Genomic DNA, 25,725 nt, shown 5'->3' on the forward strand with positions numbered 1-25,725 from the left:
TGAAAACTATTAAAAGAGACAGCTGTGTTTCTAATATCGACCTGCATTGAATCACACCAGGCACGAGAAGAAACCCCTTGACACTAGTAATAACGATGAGTGATAATAAAAAAACGATTTTAGATGGAGAAAAAATTTATCTACCGCTTCGAGCTTCTAATCGATTACTCTCTGATGTTGGGAAGTTAATTAGAAAATGTAAAATATCACATAAACGCTAATACAAAGTATATCTACTTGGGTTATAACAATAATTACGAGCACAACAGGGAGAAGACCCTCCACAGATTGTTTAGCTAGATACAACAATGATAATAATAATTCTCTAAAATAGATGAACAAATATACTATATTAAAAAATATACTATTTGTTGTTGTTTTATGTTGTAAGGTCTGTCAGGGGACTACAGATGCAAATTGGGCTGAAGCTACAATCTAGTACAGTGCATTGAATGATGACATTTATGTGTTAACTGTACATGGTCCCTTTTAAATAAAGATAATAATAATAAAAATGTCCCCATGATTTCGCTTCACCGCGAGGACGAGATGTGAAAGACGTGACAATTACTGCACACGCTATGGTGGATTTATATGTGGTCGTCAAAGTACCCTGAAGAGTGAGATGTCTGGCCAAGAGTGCAACTGGAGAGTGATCAAACACATGGACACGCCCACAGGAAGAAGAGCGCTAATTAGGCAGCACAAGTGAAAGCACCTGTTGAAGTGCAGCAGGCCCTTAACACGTGACACTGAGAAGGTTTTACACCGGACTTGGAAGAGGTTTAGCAAATGAAACATGGGACGCTGAAGCAGTTCATGGTCACAGGACATGTTTAATAGGGTTTATAACAACAGTTGTATACCTATATGACCATTCATCATGTATTTATCTTATTCCTGCCAATAATACATTTAAAAAAAGACACTGAGCTGCAAGTAAAAGGTCTTCCCAATCTTTCCCAAACGTTCAGTCTCCTTGGCCGTAGCTCAATCTCTGGTTGACTGGATGCAAGACGGGGTAAAGATCCAGTAAATAAAGATGCAAACATCGTCAGGCAAAATATCCGTGGCAAAAGAAGAACTGACATGAATGTGTGAATTTGAATGTTGTGCACTTTCCCTGACCAACTGAGAGCCAGGAAACAATACGTATGCTACATAGAAGGCAAATAACGGGAATGACGGATGTGAATAGGCTTTTGTAGTCGAGGACCATTTGTGTGAAAGACGGAAGAAGAGATCTCTTCCATGTCTGAATTGCACGTTTTCTCTCTAGATATCAATCTAGACATCAGAACTGGCAAACTAACAGTTCACGTCAAATATACAGAATTATAAATCAGGCTACAGTTTTGTGATGCCAGAAGCTCACACAAGTAAACCAAAAGGAAACAATTTAACGACATATTCAGTACAACACAGCTATTTATAGACGGCACTTCCATTGTACTGAAGTGTGTGCTATAATTAGTTTATGAGCTCCATCAAGCTGCGATGTTGCTTCATGCTGTAGTGAGGGATGGAGTTTACTACCATACTTTCGTTTCTCCACACAAAAAGACAAACTTCAGGAACTGGAAATGTGCAAATATCATAAAACGTGTGAAAGATTCAGTCGTATCTAGATGTCACTTGAATTGTCCTCATTAAAGTCAAACTAGGATTCTCTGTCCGTAAATGAACTGTGCTGCGACCCACTGATTTGGTTTTTAATTGATACTGGCTCGAAGAAATGCTGGTGCTTGATTTGATATCAGTCAGCTGGTCTGTCCCACTCCACCTGGTTTCTTAACGGAAAGCTCGCTCCCTTGCGGGGAACCTGCAGAGTTTCTGTATCCCCTGGATTGAAATCCAAGCTCAAAACCGGCACGTCACCACCCGTGGCATCCGCTGTGTCATATGAGGCAGGCGTGTCGGTACCCTCGCAGTGAGTCTCTGACGCTCCACCGGCTGAGTTCTCAAAGTCAAAGAAGGTTTCTTTTTCGCCGACCCCCAGTCCAAAGCTCTCCAGCATATCCAGTACCGACGGTGTGGACGGGCCACTGGGGGTCTCCTCCTCAATGAGACTCAGCGTAGGCAAGATGTCCACCAACTCCGCCATCTCCATTGGCCGGATTACCTCAGTGATGCTCGAAGGGAAGTCCTGCTCTTCGCTGTAGGACTCCTGTGTTTCCAGAACGGCGTACCCCACTTCGAGCTGCACGACAGCACCGGGGTCTAGTCCAGATTCGATTAAGGCGCTGGCACATCCTAATTCTGACGGGTCGAGGCCTGTAAAGTCCACAGTTGATTGGGCGGTGATGTCTACAGGGTATCCTCCCTTTGCAACGCCCTCCATTAACAGCGTGGCCTCTTCGGGGACAACCATGATTCCTGAGTGAGCGGAGACCTCGGCAGATACGACGTTTGATGGAGTCCCGGCAACTAAAGACTCTGGAAGGGAAATGGGGAGAGTAAAATAAACAAATCTAGATCTTTAAATTACAGAAGCGTTTAATCTGAAGCAAACTACAGAAATTCATAATGCAGCTCACATGCTAAACATTAAATAAGACACATTAAACATTACATTGTCACGCCCTGTTCTGTGTGTCCCCTGTGTGTCTTGATTGTTCATTCCCTTCACCTGCCATCAGCCTCCCTGATTACTAATGCCCTACACCTGTGTTTTCCCCCCTATCTATCCTCTCAGTCCTTCCCTTGTCCCCTGTTGATTTGTTGTCTCTACTACTGTCTCTCTTTCCATGATAAATTCCCAGTCTTTGTTCGTGTTGTTGTTTCCTCGTGTTTTTTTTGTTACTCGTGTAAAGTTTCTTTTTCGAGGCAGAGTTTTAATGTTGAACCTTTTCCTTAAGTAAAGGGTCTTTGTTTCACTTAAACCTGGAGTATTACCTGCTTCCTCCGCACCTCTTCTCTAACCCTGCGACACAAGCTAAACATCAACATTAACTTTACTATAAATGTAGTTATATCTCACTTGTATATAGTATCTCTCATACATTATTTTGTTTTTAGTGTCCAGTCTCTCCCTGTGATGCGCCATGACATATTTAATATCTGTGGAAATGTTGAAGGAGTGTGTATTTACACTATATAAACCCGCACTGGTGTCGTTGAATATGTTTAAATGTGGTAACCGCACCTACTCTATGTGTTATATACACTACCGGTCAAAAGTTTTAGAACACCCACATTTTTCCACTTTCTATTGAAATGTAAGCAGTTCAAGTCCAGTGAATAACATGAAACTGCCAGAGGGTCTTTTTCAGGGAACAAATAATGGGTTAACAACTCGCAGCTGTTGCACAATTTCTGGAAGTAAATGAAGCCTTGAAAGTTGATGCCAACAATTCCTCCAGGTGTCTCAACTTGTGTTGATTACTCTGTCTGTATAGAAGCAGCGTGGGAACAGACGGTGTTACTACTCTTAAGCATTATTATGACAGTATTGTACTGCAGGAAGTCGTATATTGCTCTAATAATGAAGACCCTTAAAAGTGTAGTGTAACTATAATAATAACCTTGTTCGTTATTTCCTTGTCTCAATCCTGAAAGTGGAACTAGAATATCCTTTAATGCTCGCTTGACACATGTCATCACCAGTGTACCTTTGATGGCTCTCTGTGCCTGTATGCGATGGGGCCACGTCAGTCTGGCCGTCAAGCTCTCCTCCTCGTCCTCGCCATCAGGACATGGCGGCGGGTCTCCTCCCATCACCAGGCCGAGAGGCACCGCGCCGACCCACTGCTTGGACCGAACACACTGCAGACAGTCCATAATCCAGCGGGCGTCCCTCCACACCACATCCAGACGCTGAATGCATGGGTAAACAATGTGCAATAAAGAAACCGGAACAGTGGGATTAGCTACAGTATAACCAACATTACAATTAGTCATCCTTTGTGTAGTCAACTGACACATTTCCTCCTGGTGATTCAGTAACATTATTAAAATATAGTATATTTGGGCTCCTAATTAATAAAAAGCATTGATGTTTGTTTGAGTAAGAACCTTAATTAATAAACCAGACGATACATACACTCCTGTTCAAAAGTTTGGGGTCACTTAGAAATGTCCTTATTTTTCAAAGTAAAGAACAGGTTTTTTTCAATGAAGATACGATTAAATTGATCAGAAATACAATTTATACATTGTTAATGTGGTAAATGACTCTTCTAGATGGAAACGTCTGGTTTTTAATGAAATCTCTACAGAGGTGTATCGAGGCCCATCTCCAGTGTTCTGATGGTACATTGTATTATCGCCTTAGAAGACTAATAGAGGGTTAGAAAACGCTTTTTATGTTAGCACAGCTGAAAACAGTTATGCTGGTGAGAGAAGCTGTAAAACTGGCATTCCTTTGAGGTAGAAGTTTGAAGAAAAAAAAATATATTATTATATTACACTACCGTTCAAATGTTTGGGATCACCCAGACAATTTCGTGTTTTCCATGAAAACTCACACTTTTATTTATCAAATGAGTTGCAAAATGTATAGAAAATATAGTCAAGACATTGACAAGGTTAGAAATAATGATTTGTATTTGAAGTATTAATTTTTTTCTTCAAACTTTGCTTTCGTCAAAGAATGCTCCTTTTGCAGCAATTACAGCATTGCAGACCTTTGGCATTCTAGCTGTTAATTTGTTGAGGTAATCTGTTGAAATGTCACCCCACGCTTCCTGAAGCACCTGCCACAAATTGGATTGGCTTGATGGGCACTTCTTGCGGACCATACGGTCAAGCTGCTCCCACAACAGCTCAATGGGGTTGAGATCTGGTGACTGTGCTGGCCACTCCATTACAGACAGCATACCAGCTGCCTGCTTCTTCCCTAAATAGTTCTTGCACAATGTGGAGGTGTGCTTTGGGTCATTGTCCTGTTGGAGGAGGAAATTGGCTCCAATCAAGCGCTGCCCACAGGGTATGGCATGGCGTTGCAAAATGGAGTGATAGCCTTCCTTATTTAAAATCCCTTTTACCTGGTACAAATCTCCCACTTTACCAGCACCAAAGCAGCCCCAGACCATCACATGACCTCCACCATGCTTGACAGATGGTGTCAGGCACTCTTCCAGCATCTTTTCACCTGTTCTGCGTCTCACAAATGTTCTTCTGTGTGATCCAAACACCTCAAACTTGGATTCATTTGTCCATAACACCTTTTTCCAATCTTCCTCTGTCCAATGCCTGTGTTCTTTTGCCCATACCAATCTTTTCTTTTTATTGGCCAGTCTCAGATATAGCTTTTTCTTTGCCACTCTGCCTAGAAGGCCAGCATCCCGGAGTCGCCTCTTCACTGTCGACGTTGACACTGGCGTTTTGCGGGTACCATTTAAAGAAGCTGCCAGTTGAGGACCTGTGAGGCGTCTATTTCTCAAACTAGAGACTCTAATGTACTTGTCTTCTTGCTGAGTTGTGCACGGGGCCTCCCACTTCTCTTTCTGCTCTGGTTAGAGCCCGTTTGTGCTGTTCTCTGAAGGGAGTAGTACACACCGCTGTAGGAAATTTTCAGTTTCTTTGCAATTTCTCGCATGGAATAGCCTTCATTACTAAGAACAAGAATAGACTGGCGAATTTCACATGAAAGTTCTTTTTCTGGCCATTTTGAGAGTCTTATCGAACCCACAAATGTGATGCTCCAGATAATCAACTAGCTCAAAGGAAGGCCAGTTTTATAGCTTCTCTCATCAGCAAAACAGTTTTCAGCTGTGCTAACATAATTGCACAAGGGTTTTCAAGGGTTTTCTAATCATCCATTAGTCTTCTAAGGCGATTAGCAAACACAATGTACCATTAGAACACTGGAGTGATAGTTGATGGAAATGGGCCTCTATACACCTATGGAGATATTTCATTAGAAACCAGACGTTTCCACCTAGAATAGTCATTTACCACATTAACAATGTATAGAGTGTATTTCTGATTGATTTAATGTTATCTTCATTGAAAAAAACAATGATTTTCTTTGAAAAATAAGGACATTTCTAAGTGATCCCAAACTTTTGAACGGTAGTGTATATATATATCATATCATAATTTCTAACCATGCCAATGTCTTCTTGACTATATTTTCTATTCATTTGATAAATAAAAGTGTGAGTTTTCATGGAAAAAAACCAAATTGTCTGGGTGACCCCAAACTTTTGAGCGGGAATGTATTTGTTGAGCTCTGTTGGTGGATCAGCGCGTTTCACGTGGACGACCTTACGTGGGAAAGCTCCGTGATGTGGTTCAGGCGCTCTCGGGCCACCTGCACCTCATTGTTGTCCAGCGCCTCCCGCAGAGCCTGCTGGGCCAGATGAGAGTCCAGCTCCAGCTTCACCCAGGCCTGGCAGTACTGGGAAAGGAAGTCGCGTTCGTAGGTCCAGAAGTGAACTGGTGATGAGTTGAGAGGAGAAAAAAACAACAACAAATGACATCAGAGAGAGAAAAAAAGCTTCAGAACTAATTAGTGCTCTTTATCAAACCTTTAGCGTGGGAATTTTCAAAAAGGGTCGACAGGAAATTACAGACGAAATAAACTCAAGTATGGATCAAAAGACTAACTAGATGAGGAGAAAACAAAGAAGCGACTCATCTTCAAAAGACAAACAGGCATATTGTACTTTCTATTCAAACTGGCAATGGTTGAAGTGCATTTCATGAGTTATTTTGGGAGTTTATCTCAAATTATTTACTTTAGTTCCATATATCTCTGCTACTATTGAGAGAGAGAGAGAAATCCCGTATACATGGACGGCCATGTTGCTCCACCCACCCAGCTCAAAGATCTGCAGGGGCATGGTGAGCCCCGGCTCCTTGGTTCCCACCAGAGGCCAGTAGTTGGAGCTGAAGTCCTCACTGGGGGGCAGCAGCAGCAGCATGGACAGCTTGTCTCCAAACTGCAGCAGTTCCCGGGTGTAGACTCCGTACTGATACGCCTGTTTCACTCACACACACACACACACACATGACCGAATGTTCATGTTGAACTGAACTTCATTACGCCTGCATTTACCTAGAAGGCAATCTGGTGGAGAACAAAGTACTGTATATACACACCAAAGGAGTCCAGAATCACCTTCCCCTTTCTAAATAATGAATCCCATCATGTTTTCAATAACATTCGCAAGCTTTTGTCTTTACCCTGTAGAGGGGGATGTTGAGCTTTGCCAGGAGGTGTGCGATGGCCGCTCTCAGGGACACGATGAACTCCGCCAGCCCGGTGCTCTCCATCGCGCTCTCCTCCTCGCCGCTCAACAGGTTGGGCACGCTGCCATTGGCTGTGGTGTAAACATGACTCTGGAGCCACGCCCACTCCTCTCTGTCACACGGCGAGGATGCAGTTAGAAGGTGTGGTAAGGAGGCAGGATTGTTGTGGGCCATTAACTACTAATTGCATTTGCTTTCTGTTCAGGCACAGCATTTCCCAAGGCATCAGCTCACATTTCTGGATGGATATATATATATGATATTGTGATGCTGTCAGGGACTTACAGGGAAAGGAATTACCACAATGAGAATTGTGTATTTCTTTTTTTAAAGCAGCATCTGTGGCCAGTCGGTGTGCTTTGGAAAATGCCCAACAAAGACAACGTGTGGTTTGTTGTGAGAGGTCACAGTCGGTCACATGTTCAGACGGCATTACCTGGAGACGTGGGCGTTGTGCCGGACCCGTGTGTGGCAGAGCACGTTGGGCAGCCTCTGGGGCACCAGGACCCGGATCTGTTCCACCGAGCTGCAGAGTTTCAGGATGCCAACGTACAGACCCGGCTTGGCGCACTGAATGCTGTGCCGGTGGAGGGACAGTTTCTCCTGGACAACAGAGGTGTTAACAGGATGGAGAGTTCAGATGTGGTTTAGTTGGCCTATCTTATTTTGTTTTTAGTTTCGGGCTTGCTAAGTTCATTCCGTTGCATTTTGTGACACAAGAGAGAAAACCTTGACTCGGTGATCCAATCAATGCACTCAGTGCTCGCTCCACTCTGTTACGCATAGCCACTGCTCCATGAGGTGAGACCTTTTCTCCCCGCGTGCCTCTCTTTCACACCAGCTCACCTTCAGCTGCTCGTAGAGCATGTCCATGGCGGTGGGCTCCGGCAGCCGAGGGGTTCTGCTGCGGTTCTTCTCCAGACGGGCCAGGGGCATCCAGTGGAGCCGAGGGTCTGGAGGGCTTTGAGAGGTGGACACGACAACGGGTTCAAATGAAATGCCACCACGTGGAAACACCAAGGGAAGAAAAGAGGATGGACAGCAGAGTGATTGAAAAAGCTTTGTTTCATCGGGTTAAGACACCGACTCACCCGGGAGGGTTGGGGAACTCCTTCAGAGTCACCAGGAGGACGTTGCCCTGCCGGTCTTTCAGAGGTTCGTAGTACAGCTGGCCCAGGTGCATTGTCCCCAGGGAAGACTGGGAGAGAGAGAGAGAGAGAGCGATAGATATTTAATTCATCTACAGGGGGAAGTTTCTTTGTAGCAGCAGCAAACAAGGTTACAATTTATACAATACACTCAAATAAAATACAATATGTACAATGCACTAAAAGCAGGATGTATTACATTTAAGATGGTTAAATTATAATAAAGAAAAATTAAAAAAACAGGAACATGCAGATGAATTCAATTCAGTTTATTTTGTATAGTCCAAAATCACAAATTACAAATAAATACACAAATAAATGTAACCCAGATCTCAGCTACAGCCTGAGGTAGGGACGAGGAGCAATATTAAGAGGCTATTTAAATATCAATGAACCCATTCTGGTGCCTCTCATCGGGGCTTAACTTCCTACCTGCAGCTGGGAAACGGCTCTTAGAATGTTGTGCCTGTTCTGAAGGAGGGATGAGGAAGACGAGTGAGCTGAGGTAAGGGCCTGCTGGAGCCAGGGCACTTGTTGCCACGCACAGGACAACTGCAAGAAGAAGAACACATGTCATCTCTTGTCTGAGAATTCACACGGAGAATTCCGCGGGCCTCCGGTCTCAATAATTACATCTGTAGAATCGATAAATGAGACGATGAATGAGACGTGTATTAAACATGTATGTGACGGTGTACCTTGGCAAACCAAAGGAAGTCTTGGGTGATGGAGGTGGAGCAGCACTGGATCTCCACCAGTGGGATCTGATCTTCGGCTGTCACCAGGATGTTTTCCTTGTGGTAGAACACAGTCGCCAGGTACACGCCCCTAAAACAACCAATGCGAGACGGGCCAAATGAAGGGAGGAAACAAGTTCTTTCTAAATGCATCCCTGTGAACTGTGACGCTTCACCTCCTGGCAGATGTTTGTGTCTTTCCTTCAAACATTTCCCTCTCGCCCTGTTCATCCACTGGTTCCTAACGTAGTGAATGCAGTCGGCTCTGATCCAACACCGCTTCATTCATCTTGTGACTACTGTTCTTCTTCATGACCGTAAGTGAACCAAAGGACAACATTAATACAGGGCCCACTGCCTTTCCTCCATTATTTATTTACACTTAGTTTTTCCTTCTCCATCCATGTCTTGTTGACATGTCCGTGACTCCACACAGGAAACGGAGGCGTCAGGCAGTCAATGTATCTTCTATTTTTTTTACGTCAGTCGTGCTGCTGGCTTTGCCGTCATATCTGCACACATCGTGACATTGTGATGTAACCCGTTACTCCCCCTGCCCTCACAGGTGAGACGCTGTACCTCTGGAGCAGACGGACAAACTTGGTGGCGGACTGGAACAGTTGTTTGATGCCTTGAGACACAGAGAGCCGCTTGCTGGGACTCTGGGGCTTGGAGCTCTCTGCGGAGCGGAGCAGAGGGGATGAGTCACGATGAGAAGCACTCTGTGTCACGACATGTGTGGACGGGCAGTGAGACGATACCCTCTGGAATGACAAGAGTTCTCTCTCACACACATTTGTACAGCGGAAAACAAGGTCAAACTACCACGGAAGAAGTTCTCATTGCTCTCAGGCTGGGAACGTTCATCATGGGAGGAGAGAGGTTGTTGTTGTTGTACATGATAACATGACCTCCAAATAGATAGATAGATAGATAGATAGATAGATGGATGGATGGATGGATGGATGGATGGATAGATAGATAGATAGACAGATAGATAGATAGATAGATAGATGGATGGATGGATGGATGGATAGATAGATAGATAGACAGATAGATTGGTTCCCTCTTGCATTGTCTTTCCCAAAGAGGCTGCTCCAGCTGCTCCTGAACGCATCATCTCACTCTTCCGGTAAGCTTTGGTTGCCAGCTCAACAGCGAGCATGACTTCTTCTTCTCTCCCTCCCGCTCCCTCTTGCTCAGTGTGTCTCATGTATAGTTATCCCCCTGCCTCCCTTAATGATAACGATACATGCAACAAGTGTAGTTTATTTGCTAGGTTGGAGGCAGGTCTAAGTGGGTTAGATGCGGCTCCGGCTATCGAGCTCAGACAGCTATGCCCTCTCCCGTGCTGTTCCCGGTGGTCCCCGAGCAGCCGGGATCGTTTCCTGCTCAGCGACACAGCTCTATAGTCAGGGGAGTCTTGTTTGAAGCTGCTGGCTAAGGATAAGCGGAGATACAGTCAGATTGTAATACACCGGTGGTGTCACTAAAATTAATGTGGAATCGGTGTGTGCTTATGCCAAGGCGTTGTCGGACACCGTAATGTTCTCTCGCCCTCTCCCAAATTTGCAGACAGACGCTTTCAACCGCTGGCTGTCGGTGGTGCCCAGCGAATAATGTGGGCTCGTAGACAACTGGAAGACTTTCTGGGAAAACCTGATCTGATGAGGAGGCGGCATTCATCCCACGTTGTCATTTCTGCGAATATGACCAAGTTGATCACGGACTTAATCTATGACAACCCAGGGTTCAGATCAGGAACCGGGAGCAGAGTTGTAGTTTAACACCCTTCTCTGCTCTTCCATTCGAGCAGTTACCCACCCTTGACTTTAGAGTAGAGACTGTGTCTGTCCACGGCCACTTCAATTAAATAAATCAAAAGTAAGCAGAAGAGGTCGTACACAATAACCTTATACAAGTTAACACAATTATTTCAGCAGTGCAACAAAATAGGTCTATTAAATGTGGTCTCCTAAATATTCGATCTCTGTCATCTAAAGCTGTGTTACTGAATGATTTAATATCAGATAATCACATTGATTTATGTTGCCTAACTGAAACCTGGCTGAGCCATGAAGAATATGTCTGCCTGAATGAATCGACTCCTCCAAGTCATATTAATACTCACATTCCTCGAGGCACCGGTCGAGGAGGTGGAGTAGCAACCATCTTTGAATCAAGCCTATTAATTAATCCTCAACCAAAATTACACTACACCTCATTTGAAAGCCTTGTTCTTAGTCTTTCACATCCAACCTGGAAAACACTACAGCCAATTCGATTTGTGATTCTGTACGGGCCACCAGGTCCATATTCAGAGTTTATATCTGAATTCTCAAATTTATATCAAGTTTGGTTCTTAAAACCGATAAAGTTATTATTGTTGGAGATTTTAATATCCATGTGGATGTTGATAATGATTGCCTTAGTGCTGCATTCATCTCCTTGTTGGACTCGATTGGCTTCTGTCAGAGTACAGAAACCCACTCACAGCTTTGGCCGATCTTGTTCTTACTTATGGCGTTGACATTGAGCATTTGAGCGTCTTCCCACAGAATCCTCTTCTGTCAGACCACAACCTCATAACTTTTGAATTTATACTACGGGTGTACTCCGTTAGTCAAAAGTTTCTACACTAGATGTCTAACTGATAGTGCTGTAGCTAAATTTAAAGCGATTCCTTCTGTATTTGATTCGATACCACGTCTCAATATAACAGAGGACTCCTGGTCTAACTTTAGTCCGTCCCAGATTGATCATCTTGTTGACAGTGCCATAGGCTCTCTGAGAATGACACTGGACTCGATAGCCCTCTGAAGAAGAAGACAGTGAGGAAGGAGGTTTGCTCCTGGTATAACCCTCAGACCCGGAAGCAAGCGTCGCTTGAGCATATGGCGTTCAACTAATCTCGAAGAATCCCGCTTAGTTTGGCGAGATAGTCTTAAAACATATAAGAAGGCCCTCCGTAATGCCAGAGCAGCCTATTACTCATCAATAATAGAAAAAATCAGGTTTCTCTTCAGCACTGTAGCCAGGCTGACAGTCACAGCTCTGTGGAGCCGAGCATTCCTATAAACCTTAGTGGTAATGACTTTATGAACTTCTTTAATGAAAAGATTTTAACTATTAGGGACAAGATTAATAATCTCTTGCCCATAACCAGTGCCAATCTGTCCTCAAGTGGAATGGCCTTGGAAACCGCTGTATGCCCTGGTGTATATTTGGAGGATTTTCTCCTATCAACCGTGACCAATTATTTTCAACGGTTTCTACTTGAACACGTCTACCTGTCTCTTGGACCCCATCCCGCGAGGCTGCTTAAAGACGTTTTGCCTTTAATTGGTGGCTCTCTATTAGATATTATCAATGTGTCTCTGCTAACAGGCCACGTACCACACTCCTTCAAGGTGGCTGTTATTAAACCTCTCCTGAAGAAGCCCACTCTGGATCCAGAGGTATTGGCTAACTACAGACCGATCTCTAACCTCGCTTCCTCTCCAAGATCCTTGAGAAAGTGGTCGCAAATCAGTTGTGCGACTTTCTACATCATAATAGTTTATTTGAGAAATTTCAATCAGGATTTAGAAAACACCACAGCACCGAGACGGCACTGGTGAAAATTACAAATGACCTCTTAATGGCAGCAGATAAAGGCCTCCTCTCTGTCCTGGTCTTGTTAGACCTTAGTGCTGCATTCGACACCATTGACCATGACATCCTGTTACAGAGACTGGAGCAGTCGATTGGCATTTCAGGCACGGCACTAATTTGGTTTAAATCCTATTTATCAGATCGATCTCAGTTTGTATTTGTGCCTCGATAACCACCAACGTTAATCACGGAGTTCCACAAGGTTCTGTGCTTGGACCAATTTTATTTACCTTATACATGCTTCCTTTGGGCAATATTATCAGGAAACACTCCATAAACTTTCATTGTTATGCAGATGACACTCAACTATATTTATCGATAAAACCAGAGAGCAACCAACTCTGTAAAATTCAAGCATGTCTTAAAGACATAAAAACATGGATGACCTGCAACTTCTTGATGTTAAACTCAGACAAAACCATCAATTATCTGGTGATGTGGATTCTGCATTGCCCTGGCATCCAACACCACTGTAAAGAATCTTGGCGTTATCTTTGATCGGGACTTGTCCTTTAACTAGCAAATCTCAAGGACTGCATTCTTTCATCAAAATCAGGCACATCTTGTCTCAAAAGATGCAGAAAAATTGGTTCAGTTACTTGAGACTGGATTACTGCAACTCCTTATTATCAGGCTGCTCTAATAAATCTCTTAGGTCCCTCCAGTTGATCCAGAATGCTGCAGCTCGTGTTCTCACTAAAACTAAGGAAGAGATCACATCACTCCTGCACTAGCTGCTCTGCACTGGCTCCCAGTAAAATCAAGAATCACTTTTAAAATTCTTCTCTTAACCTACAAAGCCTTGATTGGTGATGCTCCATCATATCTTAAGGCATATTGCCCCACTAGAGCTACGCTCACTAAATGCGGGACTACTTGTAGTTCCTAGAGTCTTAAAAAGTAGAATGGGAGCCAGAGCCTTTAGTTATCAAGCTCCTCTTTTATGGAACCAGCTTCCAATTTCAGTCCGGGAGGCAGACACAGTCACCTCGTTTAGAGTAGACTTAAGACCTTCCTCTTTGACAGAGCTTATAGTTAGGGCTGAATCAGGTTCACCTGGTCCAGCCCTTGATATCTGCTATAGGCTTATAGCTGCGGGGGACGTTTTAGGGTGCACTGAGTACCTATCTCCTCTTTTTGACTCTCCTTAAGGATGAATTTTCATCTCGCAATCACACGTTACTAACTCTGCTTTCTCCCGGAAGTCCTTTTGACTTTCGTCTCATGGGGTCATCGGACCTCTATCTGCCTGATGGATCGTCTGGGTCGTGAATTCCTGCTCATGACTACGCCACTGTCCTGTTGAGACTCCGCTCCTCCTCCCCACCGCCATCTGCCTGATGGATCGTGGAAGTCTCCATCGTGGAATATGCCTACTATGAACTATTCATACACTCTGTCATATTCATTGAATGTATTTTAACTCTAAATCTGTCCTTCTGGTCACATGACATCTATTGCATCTGTCCATCCTAGGAGAGGGATCCTCCTCTGTTGCTCTCCTCCAGGTTTCTTCCCTTTTTTCCCCTGAAGGGTTATTTGGGAGTTTTTCCTGGTCCGATGTGAGGTTTTGGGGCAGGGATGTCTATGTGTACAGATTGTAAAGCACTCCGAGACAAATTTGTAATTTGTGAAATTGGGCTATACAAATAAACTGAATTGAATTGAATTGAATAGATATATAGATAGATAGACAGATAGATAGATAGATGGATAGACAGATAGATAGATAGACAGATGGATAGATAGATGGATAGACAGATAGATAGATAGATAGATAGATAGATGGATGGATGGATGGATGGATGGATGGATAGATAGATAGATAGATGGATGGATGGATGGATGATAGATAGATAGACAGATAGATAGATAGATAGATGGATAGACAGATAGATAGATAGACAGATGGATGGATAGATAGATATATAGATAGATAAATAGATAGATAGACAGGCAGATAGATAGATAGACAGACAGATAGACAGACAGATAGATAGATAGACAGGCAGACAGACACACAGATAGACAGACAGACAGATAGATACTTTATTCATCCCCAAGGGGGAACTTTGTTTGCAGCAAAGTTACAGGAGTTAAAAGTGAAATGTACTAAATGTGTATAAATTAGGACATGAACATTGGCCAACAAGGTGTTTATGTTTTTTCTTCTTCTTTTCATTGTGACAGAAATACATTTAATACGTCTAGTTTCCCGTACGGACTCGTATACGCTTCACAGCAGCTGCATGTGTTGCATCCCCAGAGGCCCGGGGGTTACCTTTGCAGAACCCTCTGTAATGTGGTTCTCTGGCGTCCTGCAGCAGTTTCCTCACAAGGCCCTCGTGATTCCTGAACTCTGACACGGCGACGCACTCTCTCCAACCTGCACGGGAGGAAACAGACGATTAGGGGGAGAAATCATTCAAGACATCAAGAACTCATCTGCAGGAGAACCCTGAGTGCTGCTTTGTGTCTCCTCAAAGTGAGACTACTACTACTACTTTGGTCGTACTCTGACTTATATTTGGATTTGCGTCAGTATTTTCCTCTTTATTCACCATTTCAAAAACATTTCAGAGAGAGAGAGAAATTACAAGGACTCACAGTAGAAGTACAAGGCCCATACTGACATCTTTACTTCCACGATTAAATATGTCATTAATCTTCGAGGCATGAGTGGAATACACGTGTTCACATCAAGATTGATGTCAGCCAACTAATTCCATTACTCAAGGACGGAGAGAAAAGAGAACGGAGCCCTTTCGAGGCGTTAAATCCTCTTTTCTTTTTTTTCATCACAGTTCTCAGTTCAGGGTACTCACTGGAGGGGGCAGCGCTGACCGGACTGGAGCACTGAGGCGGGCCCCATCCCTTCACGTTGTAGCAGCTCACTCTCACAAAGTAATGCGTTCCCTGCATTTGAAAAGAAGCACCAGAGCAGCCAGATTATCACCATGCATTAAACCTTATGAAATCATTCATTCCCGGACAAAGGAATCGCACGCTGCCGCCATTATTAATTCATCTGGTTTGCGGGATAAGTGCTCTCTTATGGGAAGTGGTTCAGGGCAGTCCATGGGGATCGGGGGGGGGGGGGTGCAGGTCCAGAGCGAATGTGTGTGGCTGGTCTCGCATGTGTGTGTGCAGAGTGCGCCGTGTGCCTTACTGTTGTGAGTCCCTTGATGCTGTAGGATGGGTTCTTGGTCTCTGAGACCTGGGCTGTGCCGAGGATGCGCTTGAAGCTGTCTGAGGTGCTCCACTCCACTGTGAACACACAACAATCTCACTGGTGATGATTCTCTGGCTTTACGCAAAGCCCACATAGCGGAGAACTAAGGATTTGAGTGTTTACCGTTTGGGGAATTTAGGCCTACTCATAGCTGAGCTTAATCTGCCCTAGGCTGCAAAGTTAGAAAAACCAAGTAGCAGAAATAGAGAAGGCAAGTGAGGTCCATGACTATGAGGCCTAAATGATGTGTGAGACCTTGATTATATTTATAAAACCATCTCTTCATCTTTTTTCTATAAATATCTTGTTCCACGTACCTCTGTGGCGGGTGATGAGCCCGATGGCAGGACCTTCTGGCTCTTTGATTGACACAAACAGAGAGGACGTGCTGGTCACCAGTATGGACACGTGACTGGGAGGCCCCGGGAGCTCTGGTGCGACACAATGAGACAGACCACGGTTCAAAACGAGCACTCTCGGGCTAAATCATACAGAACAACCACAGAGAATACACATCGTAAGTATTACATATAGGCTGTGCTATTCGAATATTTGTTTTTCAATAATCTATCTTTTTCATTTCTTGATAATAAAAGTAATAAATGTTGTTTTATGAACATAGTTCGGGAACGAAGGCCACGCCCTTTACTCAGCCAATCATCCGAGCCCTCGGTACTTCAACGCGTCAAACCTGTTCACTCCCTCTTCGTCTCAGCTCCGACATCCCTCCATCCCTCCCGACCCCGTTCTCGTCTTCCCATTTTCTCTCCTACAGGACGACAGGAACAACGGGGGACCACCGCCAGAGACGGCCCCCACCCACGGGTCTTCACCCCCGCCGGTCCCTCTAACCACCAGATGCCAGCAGTCTCCAATCAGACCCCTCCAACCCGCTCTTCACCACCCTTCTACCCTTCTCGTTCCGGAAGATAATCATCCCTTCATTCATTTATTCCCAATAAACTGTAAACTCATGTCACTGTCGGCGTGGTCTTTGTTAGTGAATAACACATTTGGCTCCTGCCGTGTGTCGTCTGTGTTAACAGTGAGCAGCTCAACAGCTAACTGGACAACCACAGATTATAATATATCTCTGAGTCCGTCCTCAACCTAACGACCAGCTCATGCAGCGTGCAGCTTCTGCTCTGGCAGCTGTGCGTGGCCCCGAGGCGCTGCGTGTCCACCGGCTCTGTGGGAGCTGAGCCTGCACTCTGACCCGCTCGCCTATGAATAGAGCCACTGGGAGTTTTTCCATACAGGAATCAGCAAACTTTCACAATGTCACAATAACAAGCGTAACCACGGCACCAGCCCAGTTACACATGAGACTCCTGCAGCGTGATCACATGTGACTGGAACACATTTATACTTTTAAAGCATGGAGCTGACACTCTCATCCAGAGAGTGTTATGAATGTCGGCGCACCGAAGGATACAAGTCGACGTACAATCGCACTGTGATCATAAAACAGCCTGAGAGGAGAACTAAACGTGTTTGAAGGATAAACGAAATGAGAGCTGAGGAGAGACATTTATAGAAAGTCATTTAAGTCGGTGCAGAGGTGATATTATCACATTTAGTTCTAAAAAAAAACCACGAGAGTTTGAAGCGACGGCGAGCCAGGAAGAAGACGACTTGAACCTCTTGGCGAAGGGAAGGAAAGACGAGGAAAAGAAGGTGTGGATTTCTACGCACGTATCCACCAGCATCAAGGTTTTAATTTTTGATACGAGCAGCCGGTGGACAGAGTGTAGGGAGAAAAGAAAAGGTTGATGACAGGGCAGTCTGTTGAATTTTGGATTATTTGAGAGGGGCTGGAGTGACTTTCAAGAGGCCAGCTACAGGAGTCACTAGGGTGCAGACGGGAAGTCAGTCCTGAATACCTGATCACTGTGGTGTTGTCAGCTAGAAGGGATGAGAGGCGTATATAGAGGAGAGTGGGAAATAAATCAGTTCTACATGGTTGAGATTGCGTTTGAAGAGGGCAGGGGGGGGGGGGGGAGAATAGCAGTATTTCTAGAGGAGACTGAAATAAGTCCTGTGACCTAGTTTGTGTCCAAAGCAGTACTCCATGAAATGTCACAAGCTGACCCAAGACCACTGACCCGTGTTTTGGAAGTTCTGCCTCATGCGGCAGTACAGTTGCAGCCTGAGGCTCCAGAGGCGGATGTGTCTGTGGGCGTCGGCCTGTGCCTGAGGCCCCGCCCCGCCCTTCTTCGACAGCTCGTTCTTCCTCTCCTCCACCTGTTTGCCCGCCAGAGTCACCAGAGCATCCAGCTTAAGGGTCCACTCTACTGGTCTGCACACTGAGAGAGATAGAGGGAGGGAGAGAGAGAGAGAGAGAGAATGAGAATAGGATTTGCATTGAGTTAAACCTGTCCACTTCCAACTGAATGTTCATGTTGTGTAAAAAAACGCAAGACTTACAAACGGGGTTATGTCTGGACCCCGCCTTTGTCAACACATGGAGCAGAGGTGAATTGTGGGTAAGGGCAGCTACGTCCAGCGGGACCAGGCCCTGTTCGCTCACCCTGTTCACCCCTTTCTCCTTCTCCCTATCACAGTCCTTCTCTTTCTTCTCCCCTCGTTCCCTTGTGCAGCTTCCCCCTCCTCCTCCTCCTCCTCCTCTTCCTCCTCCTCCTCTTCCTCCTCCTCTTCCTACTCCACAGTTGGTGTGGTCTCTGGACAGCAGGCTTTGCACAGCCAAAGTGTCCTCATTTTCCACGGCCTCCCACAAGGTCTGGTACTGATGAAGACAGCGGTGAGAGGGAGAGAGACAGAAGAAGAGAATTCATATCGAACGTGAGATTTATTAAACCGAGAGAGAGGGAAGGGAGTTGCTGAGCAAAGAAAGAGGCAAAGGGACCATGCGGTAACAGAGGGCGAACAAATCAAATCATAAATCAGAGCAGCAGTCTCTCCTGGGGTAAAGTATTCATAGTTACACAGTCAGCATGTAATGTCAAAAATAAGACCTCAGAATTCTTAAATAAAGATAATGTGGCATTTCAGTCAAAGCGACCAGAACCTCCTCTTTAAAAAAATAAATAATGCCATAAATATCATATCTTACAGCATCTGCAGACTTGCGCTGGTGTTTGTACACGTCCATCGCCGTGGCAACAGATGACTCTCTGCCCCTGAGTCTGACGGACAGGTTCCTGTAGATGCGCTTCGGCGAGACGGGGCCGAGAGAGCGCCGGCGCTGGAGTGGGTTGCTCACGGACACCGACATGACAGGAGAGAGGAGAGGGACGACGGGCGGACCGGAGACAGCTGGGGAGAAGGATGAGGAGGTGAGATTAGGACCCCGTCCACCAGCCCCACCGAAGAGCCATGGGATGAGGAAAAAGTGGCATTTGAAACAAGAAAAATATAAATAAATTACAACATGGGGGGGAAAGAGGAGACTGAGAGAAAAGGCGATAGTCATCATAAACCTGGAGGGGATGGCATGGCGGGAATGAATGAGGACAAAATAATAGAATCAGGCTCACACACATTCCTACAGCTGTAGTGGTGGTAGTGATGCTGTCACGGAGGTGGACGAATGGATATCAGCTACAATGCCTGTACAGTCGATGAAAAAAGAAATGCCTTGCAGCATTTATTTTTGTGCCTCTGACTCTTCCCCATATATATTTCTGTTCTTCAGTTACTCACTATTATGCGACGCGGGTTGCATTGGCTCTGAATGGAGTCTCTCAGGCCACAGAGCGACTAACCCATAATGCAATTCACTGAAGAAAAGCAATCTCGTGCGGAGGAGCCAAAATCCTCTTCCCTCGTAATAAATGGATGAATCTCCTCGTATCGTCGTCTTGAAGATACAAATCCATCATCAGCACCACCGAAGTAGTAATGATGGCCCATTATCAATTCCATCGCGCTTTCATCATTACAATCAATCATGTTTGAGCCTCCCCTCCAACACGTGGAGCAAATGCAGTCTGCCCCCCCCCCTCTTCAATCCTCACGTCGTACATTTGTTACCGTCTTTTCTTCTCATCTGCTCCCTCTCATCTCTCTTTTTACAGTTTGGCGGGCCTCGAGCGCCGGTTCAGTTCACGTCAGATCTGAGGAGCATCTTCATTCAAACTTCATCCTTTCTCCTTTCTGTCGTCGCTCATCACCACTTTCCCATCCAAGAGAAAGCATCACATTTCAGATTTGTTTTTTGTTTTTACTTTTTTTGTTTAACCTCTGTCAAGTCAAGCCCTGGTGTACTGAGCAGTCCACTGTCCTGGTGTGAAAGCCAATACTCCCCTGGTTGGTGCCATCGCAGGACAGAATATGAGGGCTCGGGCCACAATGACCATTGGAGCTGCGGTACCTCCCTGTGTGGCTCGCTGCATGCTGTGTACAGTACCTGCACTGCCTGTGTGTGGACGCTGGCGTATTGTATTTGGCTAATAGCCATTGTTATTGGTCCCGTCTCCCTCTGTTTGTTTGTTATGTCTTAGTCAGTTGTGGAAAGTGCTGATGCAGTTGAGAGAGGAGATTAGGTTTGGTGTTTGCCTTTGTTTTGTTTTTTCGAGGCGGCACAAAGATAAGACAAAGCACCTGAGGGGAAGACAAATGCGTATAACTTAAAGCGAACATATAATGAGCTGTGAACAAACACACATACACAGACACAGACACACACAATAGATGCATTGTGGCTTTGTTAGTATCTCAAGGTTGTGGTGATGTTGGTTTAAAAGAAACAGTTGTATATCTCACATGCTGAGGGTGAAGTATGCTGTGTGTTTGCAAATAGGCTTTCAGCTTCTTTCAAGTTGTGCATGGAAACATCTGATGACAAATATTTATAATCCCACAGGAAGTAATGCAGCACATTCATTTGTGCAAATAAACCCGCAGATGTCCCACAGAGGACATCAACCTTCAAGACCAGACAGTATCTATAACTTTGTTTTGTGTAAATTATTAAATGATGTGTTTTATAGATTATTCAGGGGCATACATTGTGATAGGCAAAATGAAGTCAACATAAGAAGCCAGTTCTAGATTATGGTAGGAATAATGAAAATAACAGCACAGCAGTATGCAATGAATGTTTCATCATACCAGATCAATAGACTGGCTAAACAATCATAAAAAGTCACTATAAAACACCAAGCAGCGTTTATAAACGTGATCTTTTTAACATATTATAATAATTGTAATTCTGCATGCTAGAGGAGGAACATCATACAGATGCAGTATTATCGGTACTTCTTGTCATAAAAAGCCACGTGGAAAAACACCATAAATTAATAAATTTAAACAGATTCCAGTCGAGTTTTCATTTCTTACCGTAAGTCGTTCCTCTCTCTCTTATTGGCCTGTTCTCCGGTGCTGCACGGTGCCTCTACATGTTTTAATTTCTTAATAATAAAATAACTCTCAGAAATAATCCATCGCACCGACTTTAGGAGTTGTTCACCTCTGAGGGCGAAGCGCACCTGAAAGTTGCACCCGAGTGAGTGTCTGCCGCTTCTCTTCCACACACACACACACACGCGCGCGCGCCCGCCCGCCCGCGTCTGGTTGGTCCCGCCCTCTTCCTTCTTTCTCTCATTCACTTCTCAGAAGTCAGAGTCAAACTTACTTTTAACTATCTTAAACAGTGCTCCCTGTGGTATGTACTGACTATTTGGGTTCATTAAATCAACAAGTGTTTTTAGTGGTATATGGTTTACATATATGGTATCAAAATACTGTAATGGTAAAATAAGTGAATCAAGACTATATATATATATATATATATATATATATATATATATATATATATATATATACACTACCGTTCAAAAGTTTGGGGTCACTTAGAAATGTCTTTATTTTTCAAAGAAAAGCACTGTTTTTTCAATAAAGATAACATTAATCAAAAATACACACTATACATTGTTAATGTGGTAAATGACTATTCTAGGTGGAAACGTCTGGTTTCGAATGAAATATCTCCATAAGTGTATAGAGGCCCATTTCCATCAACTATCACTCCAGTGTTCTAATGGTACATTGTGTTATCGCCTTAGAAGACTAATATCTGATTCGAAAACCCTTGTGCAATTATGTTAGCACAGCTGAAAACAGTTATGCTGGTGATATAAGCTATACAACTGGCCTTCCTTTGAGCTTGAAGTTTGAAGAACAAAATTAATACTTCAAATATTAATCATTATTTCTAACCTTGTCAATGTCTTGACTATATTTTCTATTCAATTTTCAATTCATTTGATAAATAAAAGTGAGTTTTCATGGAAGACACAAACAGACTTGGACAGAAGCTTAATCAATTTGTGCTTTATAGGCCACCCAAAGAATTATTCACGAGAAAAAGTTGAATAAAGTTGACGGATATATTGGCTCTCACCTGGATAGTAAGAGGAGCTCTTTGTCTCTTTCTTTGTTGTTGTTTTTATTCTCCCTCAGGGGCCAATAAGACTCTGAAACTGATGGATTTAGCTCCTGTCCAGGCACATATGGGGAGTTTGGAAACAAATATTTTCCACCTGCAGCTTGTCAGAGGTCTGCTGCTCTTTTCAGTCAGCCAAACAAGGCTTTGATCACTTCCTGCACATATATATTGCAGACTGAGACACTTTGAGAGATTGCTTTGAGACACTTTGAGAGAGTGTGTGAGTGTGTGTGCAGAAACACACACTCTCGCTCATGAGTCAGAGCTGAGCTGGCTTCCCTTTATGGCATGCATTACTTTGATGAGCAGGGAACTCTGCTTAAGGAGAAGTAGAGAGAGATTATAAATTGACATGTGTGGATGATACTCGCCCCACACTCCCATCATCAGATAGTTGCCGAGAGGCTTTTGAGGCCTTCACTGCTAAATGATACTGCAAAACCGTCTCATCCCACTATGTGTATACAGCATATTATTCAGCAATGACATTTCTTTGAGGATAAATTTATGCTGATGCATCATTTTGAAGCCAGCGTTTGCCTTTTGTTCAAGATATGAGACTTCTGATACATTTTTGATAGAGCTACTGTATAAACAGTGATGGACCATGGAGAAAAAATGTGGGACATAAGTTCATGCAATTCAGGTTAAAAAAATACAAAATGTGATAAAATAGCAAATTAATGGCCTAATTACTAAGATTACTCCTCTCTGAATCAATCTAGTGTGATTAATGGAGAGCCAATACATTTAACCGATAGAAATATTCATGAAATGTCATAGATTACATTTAAATACATGCAGTGTGCCTCATGTTATTCTAACTTGTATACTGTAAGTCCTTATTGCCTGGAAATAATGGCATAATAGCTTGGAATAATGATCCACAATTGCTCACCACTATTTCACTATTTCAGTATCATTCTATAAGAATCAGGAAAGTTGTGTTGTTGATTCATATTTGGGTCTAACCTTTCTTGCCCTTACAAACAACAAAAAGCAAACGCAGTAGGAAAAAAAGTTTCTTTGAAACTAATTTGGGGAAATCCGAATTTCTTGTACATCTATATAGGCTAATTATTTGCAATTGTTATACTACAATTCATTTGGTTGAATACTTTCATAACATTAGGCGTTTTCTTTTTATCAGTTACATTACTAGTGTATTCGTTGCCATTGTATTTAGTTTAATAACGCGTTGTAAAACCTAAATTGCATTTACGTCGATCTCAAAATCAGATTTATTAATAACTGTGTTATTAGCTGGTTATGGTAAACAATATTTGAAATTCTGTTATTAGCTCGTTATGGTAAACAATATTTGAAATTATGAAATCTTCAGACGTTTAAGTGGGAAAAATCCGACGTCCGAGGTGACATTGAACGCACCATACGCACGCGACCTGCCCGCGAACTGATTAAACAACGCCGCCGTGAATTCCCGTCGGATCCGCAACATCAGATTTGAGTTTAGTTAGCGGTTAGTTTACCGAATTACACAAATACAACTGTCGTAGCAGCGTTGTCAATACTTAAGCTAATTTTTCTTTTTTTTAAGTCTCTTTTAAAAATACCGACGGTTGGTTTTTAATGAACGTGATGGAAGTTTCTAAATCGCAACCGTTAGCTTGACGTCACAGTTCACTATAATTAGTCACGCTGTGTTTAGCGAGGGCGACGAGCCATTTATTCACCTGCAACACGATTTGAGACGCCATAGTTTGCGTTTTTTTCTGTTTCAACAGGTGGGATGAGTGCAATGACAACAGAGGATATTGTTTGTGACAAGTTCCACTTCCGGCATGACCCCAAATGGAGCGGCCGCCTGGGGCCTGCCGATGGTAGCGGGCCGCTGCTCTGTGTGGCCTGTGTCGTTGAAATGATTGACAGTGACGACATAGCGGTGAGGAGTATTCACTTGATTTATCTTCTTTAAAAATGCGTCATTTCATTATTTGGCTGGATTGGGTGAGGACATAAAACTAATAACGGTACCATAATCTGTGTGTGTGTGTTATCCTCCAGCCTTTATGGTCTTCTTAGGTGTTTTTTTAGGATTGATCACACCATATTTACGGAAACTATATATTATCCTGCTGGTTTCCCTTGTAATGACCCTCCCATATCTCTCTTACTGCCCTCTGTTTCTGCTGCAGTCAGTGAGGAAGTGTTTTGCCCTGTCCGGCATCAGTGGGGTGCTGAGGGGTTCTCCGGGGGCCTTGAGAGAGCTGCTCCGACAGGACGACAGGGTCCATCTGCAATTTATAGCTTCTCTACTGGGTGAGAAATAGTGGATCATACACAGTAAGATGTGAAGGAAAGACTACAAAGAATGACCGTGAAGATCTAGGGCCTAGGCTTTCATCTCTCACCTGTTCTGCTGTTGGAAATATTACGCTGAAAAGTCATAATTTGGGTTTGTGTTTGGGAAGGACGTTTAACGAGAAGCATCAACAGTGAGTTTGACTGGGCATCGCACAGATCCTCCATTTGATATTACCCATCACAAACCAGCACTTAACTAATCTCCACAGGGTCAGTCCACAGTTGTTGCTACTGTTGCAGTCACAACACTGCGTGTCTGCTTGGTTAGACCAAACAAACAAGACAATAAGCTTATCACAATACCTATGCTATCTGAGTAATCTACAATATTATGAAATTACATTTCAAAATAGATTCAATAGAGTTGACCAACTGCTTTTCATCCATGTTGTATACATAATCAAAGTGCACACTCGCCACCTGTGGATCAAACCCATACATACATCACATTTACTGATGATGAACCGAGCAGATCTTTGGCCCTTCATGAAATACCCGCGATATACCTTCTGTTCCTCTTTCATGACAGCTAGATTAAATCAAATATGAAGTTGTCTGGTACAATTACAAAGTTTAATTTAAACTTCTTGTTTCTGACCATCTAAATAATGTCTAAATATTCTCTGCATGACCAATTTTAATGTAAAGTATAAAACTGCTTTCCGATGCAATGATTACTTTGTTGTATTAGATGTTTATAAAATCATCAATATTATGACAACCACCGAGTGAAGACAGTTACCCTCCGGGGTCCTGCTTGCCTACAGGGAGAGTAGCTTTTCTATCCCTGGATTGTGGTCAATTCTGTTCTGCCAGGACAAGTTTATTATCCCCACCACTATTAACAACTAAGGCTTCTAGAGGACATGCTATAAGGGTGTCAGGTTAAAAGCACAATTTATAATATTCTAACCGCCACAGTGGTTTTTATATTATCTCCTCATTTGATGAATTTCACCAAGTTATTACATCGTAAAGTATTATCCCACTTGAGCTTTAATCAAATTATGGCAATAATGGGGC

The 25,725-nt window shown here is 43.6% G+C and overlaps 2 protein-coding genes across 3 annotated transcripts in view; one reads left to right on the forward strand and one right to left on the reverse strand.

Annotated features, from left to right (window-relative positions):
- Positions 1 to 816: 816 nt before the first annotated feature.
- Positions 817 to 21,434, reverse strand: LOC130188254 (ankyrin repeat and fibronectin type-III domain-containing protein 1-like). Of its 2 annotated transcripts, XM_056406498.1 has the most exons (20): positions 21,270 to 21,434; positions 19,470 to 19,538; positions 19,042 to 19,244; positions 18,396 to 18,714; positions 18,074 to 18,274; positions 16,286 to 16,399; positions 15,906 to 16,003; positions 15,562 to 15,652; positions 15,018 to 15,122; positions 9,662 to 9,761; positions 9,044 to 9,173; positions 8,778 to 8,897; positions 8,289 to 8,395; positions 8,044 to 8,158; positions 7,634 to 7,800; positions 7,132 to 7,309; positions 6,764 to 6,926; positions 6,215 to 6,381; positions 3,612 to 3,816; positions 817 to 2,436 (listed from the first exon to the last, which is right to left on the reverse strand). In XM_056406498.1, the coding sequence occupies exons 3-20, from the start codon at positions 19,201 to 19,203 to the stop codon at positions 1,757 to 1,759; spliced, it is 3,222 nt and encodes a 1,073-aa protein (XP_056262473.1). In that variant the 5' UTR covers positions 19,204 to 19,244; positions 19,470 to 19,538; positions 21,270 to 21,434; the 3' UTR covers positions 817 to 1,756. The 2 variants fall into 2 exon arrangements, with proteins under 2 accessions (XP_056262473.1, XP_056262472.1); XM_056406497.1 differs by lacking the exon at positions 19,470 to 19,538.
- A 2,702-nt stretch (positions 21,435 to 24,136) lies between these two features.
- The window catches only part of LOC130188914 (meiosis inhibitor protein 1-like), a 48,994-nt gene continuing 47,405 nt past the window's right edge, over positions 24,137 to 25,725 (forward strand). Inside the window, exons 1-2 of the mRNA XM_056407479.1 lie at positions 24,137 to 24,280; positions 24,534 to 24,657. Of these exons, the coding sequence (XP_056263454.1) occupies positions 24,137 to 24,280; positions 24,534 to 24,657 (268 nt within the window). The remainder of the gene's footprint in view (positions 24,281 to 24,533; positions 24,658 to 25,725) is intronic.

Source organism: Pseudoliparis swirei, chromosome 23 (assembly GCF_029220125.1).
Source record: "Pseudoliparis swirei isolate HS2019 ecotype Mariana Trench chromosome 23, NWPU_hadal_v1, whole genome shotgun sequence".
In the NCBI taxonomy this organism is placed as follows: Eukaryota; Metazoa; Chordata; class Actinopteri; order Perciformes; family Liparidae; genus Pseudoliparis; species Pseudoliparis swirei.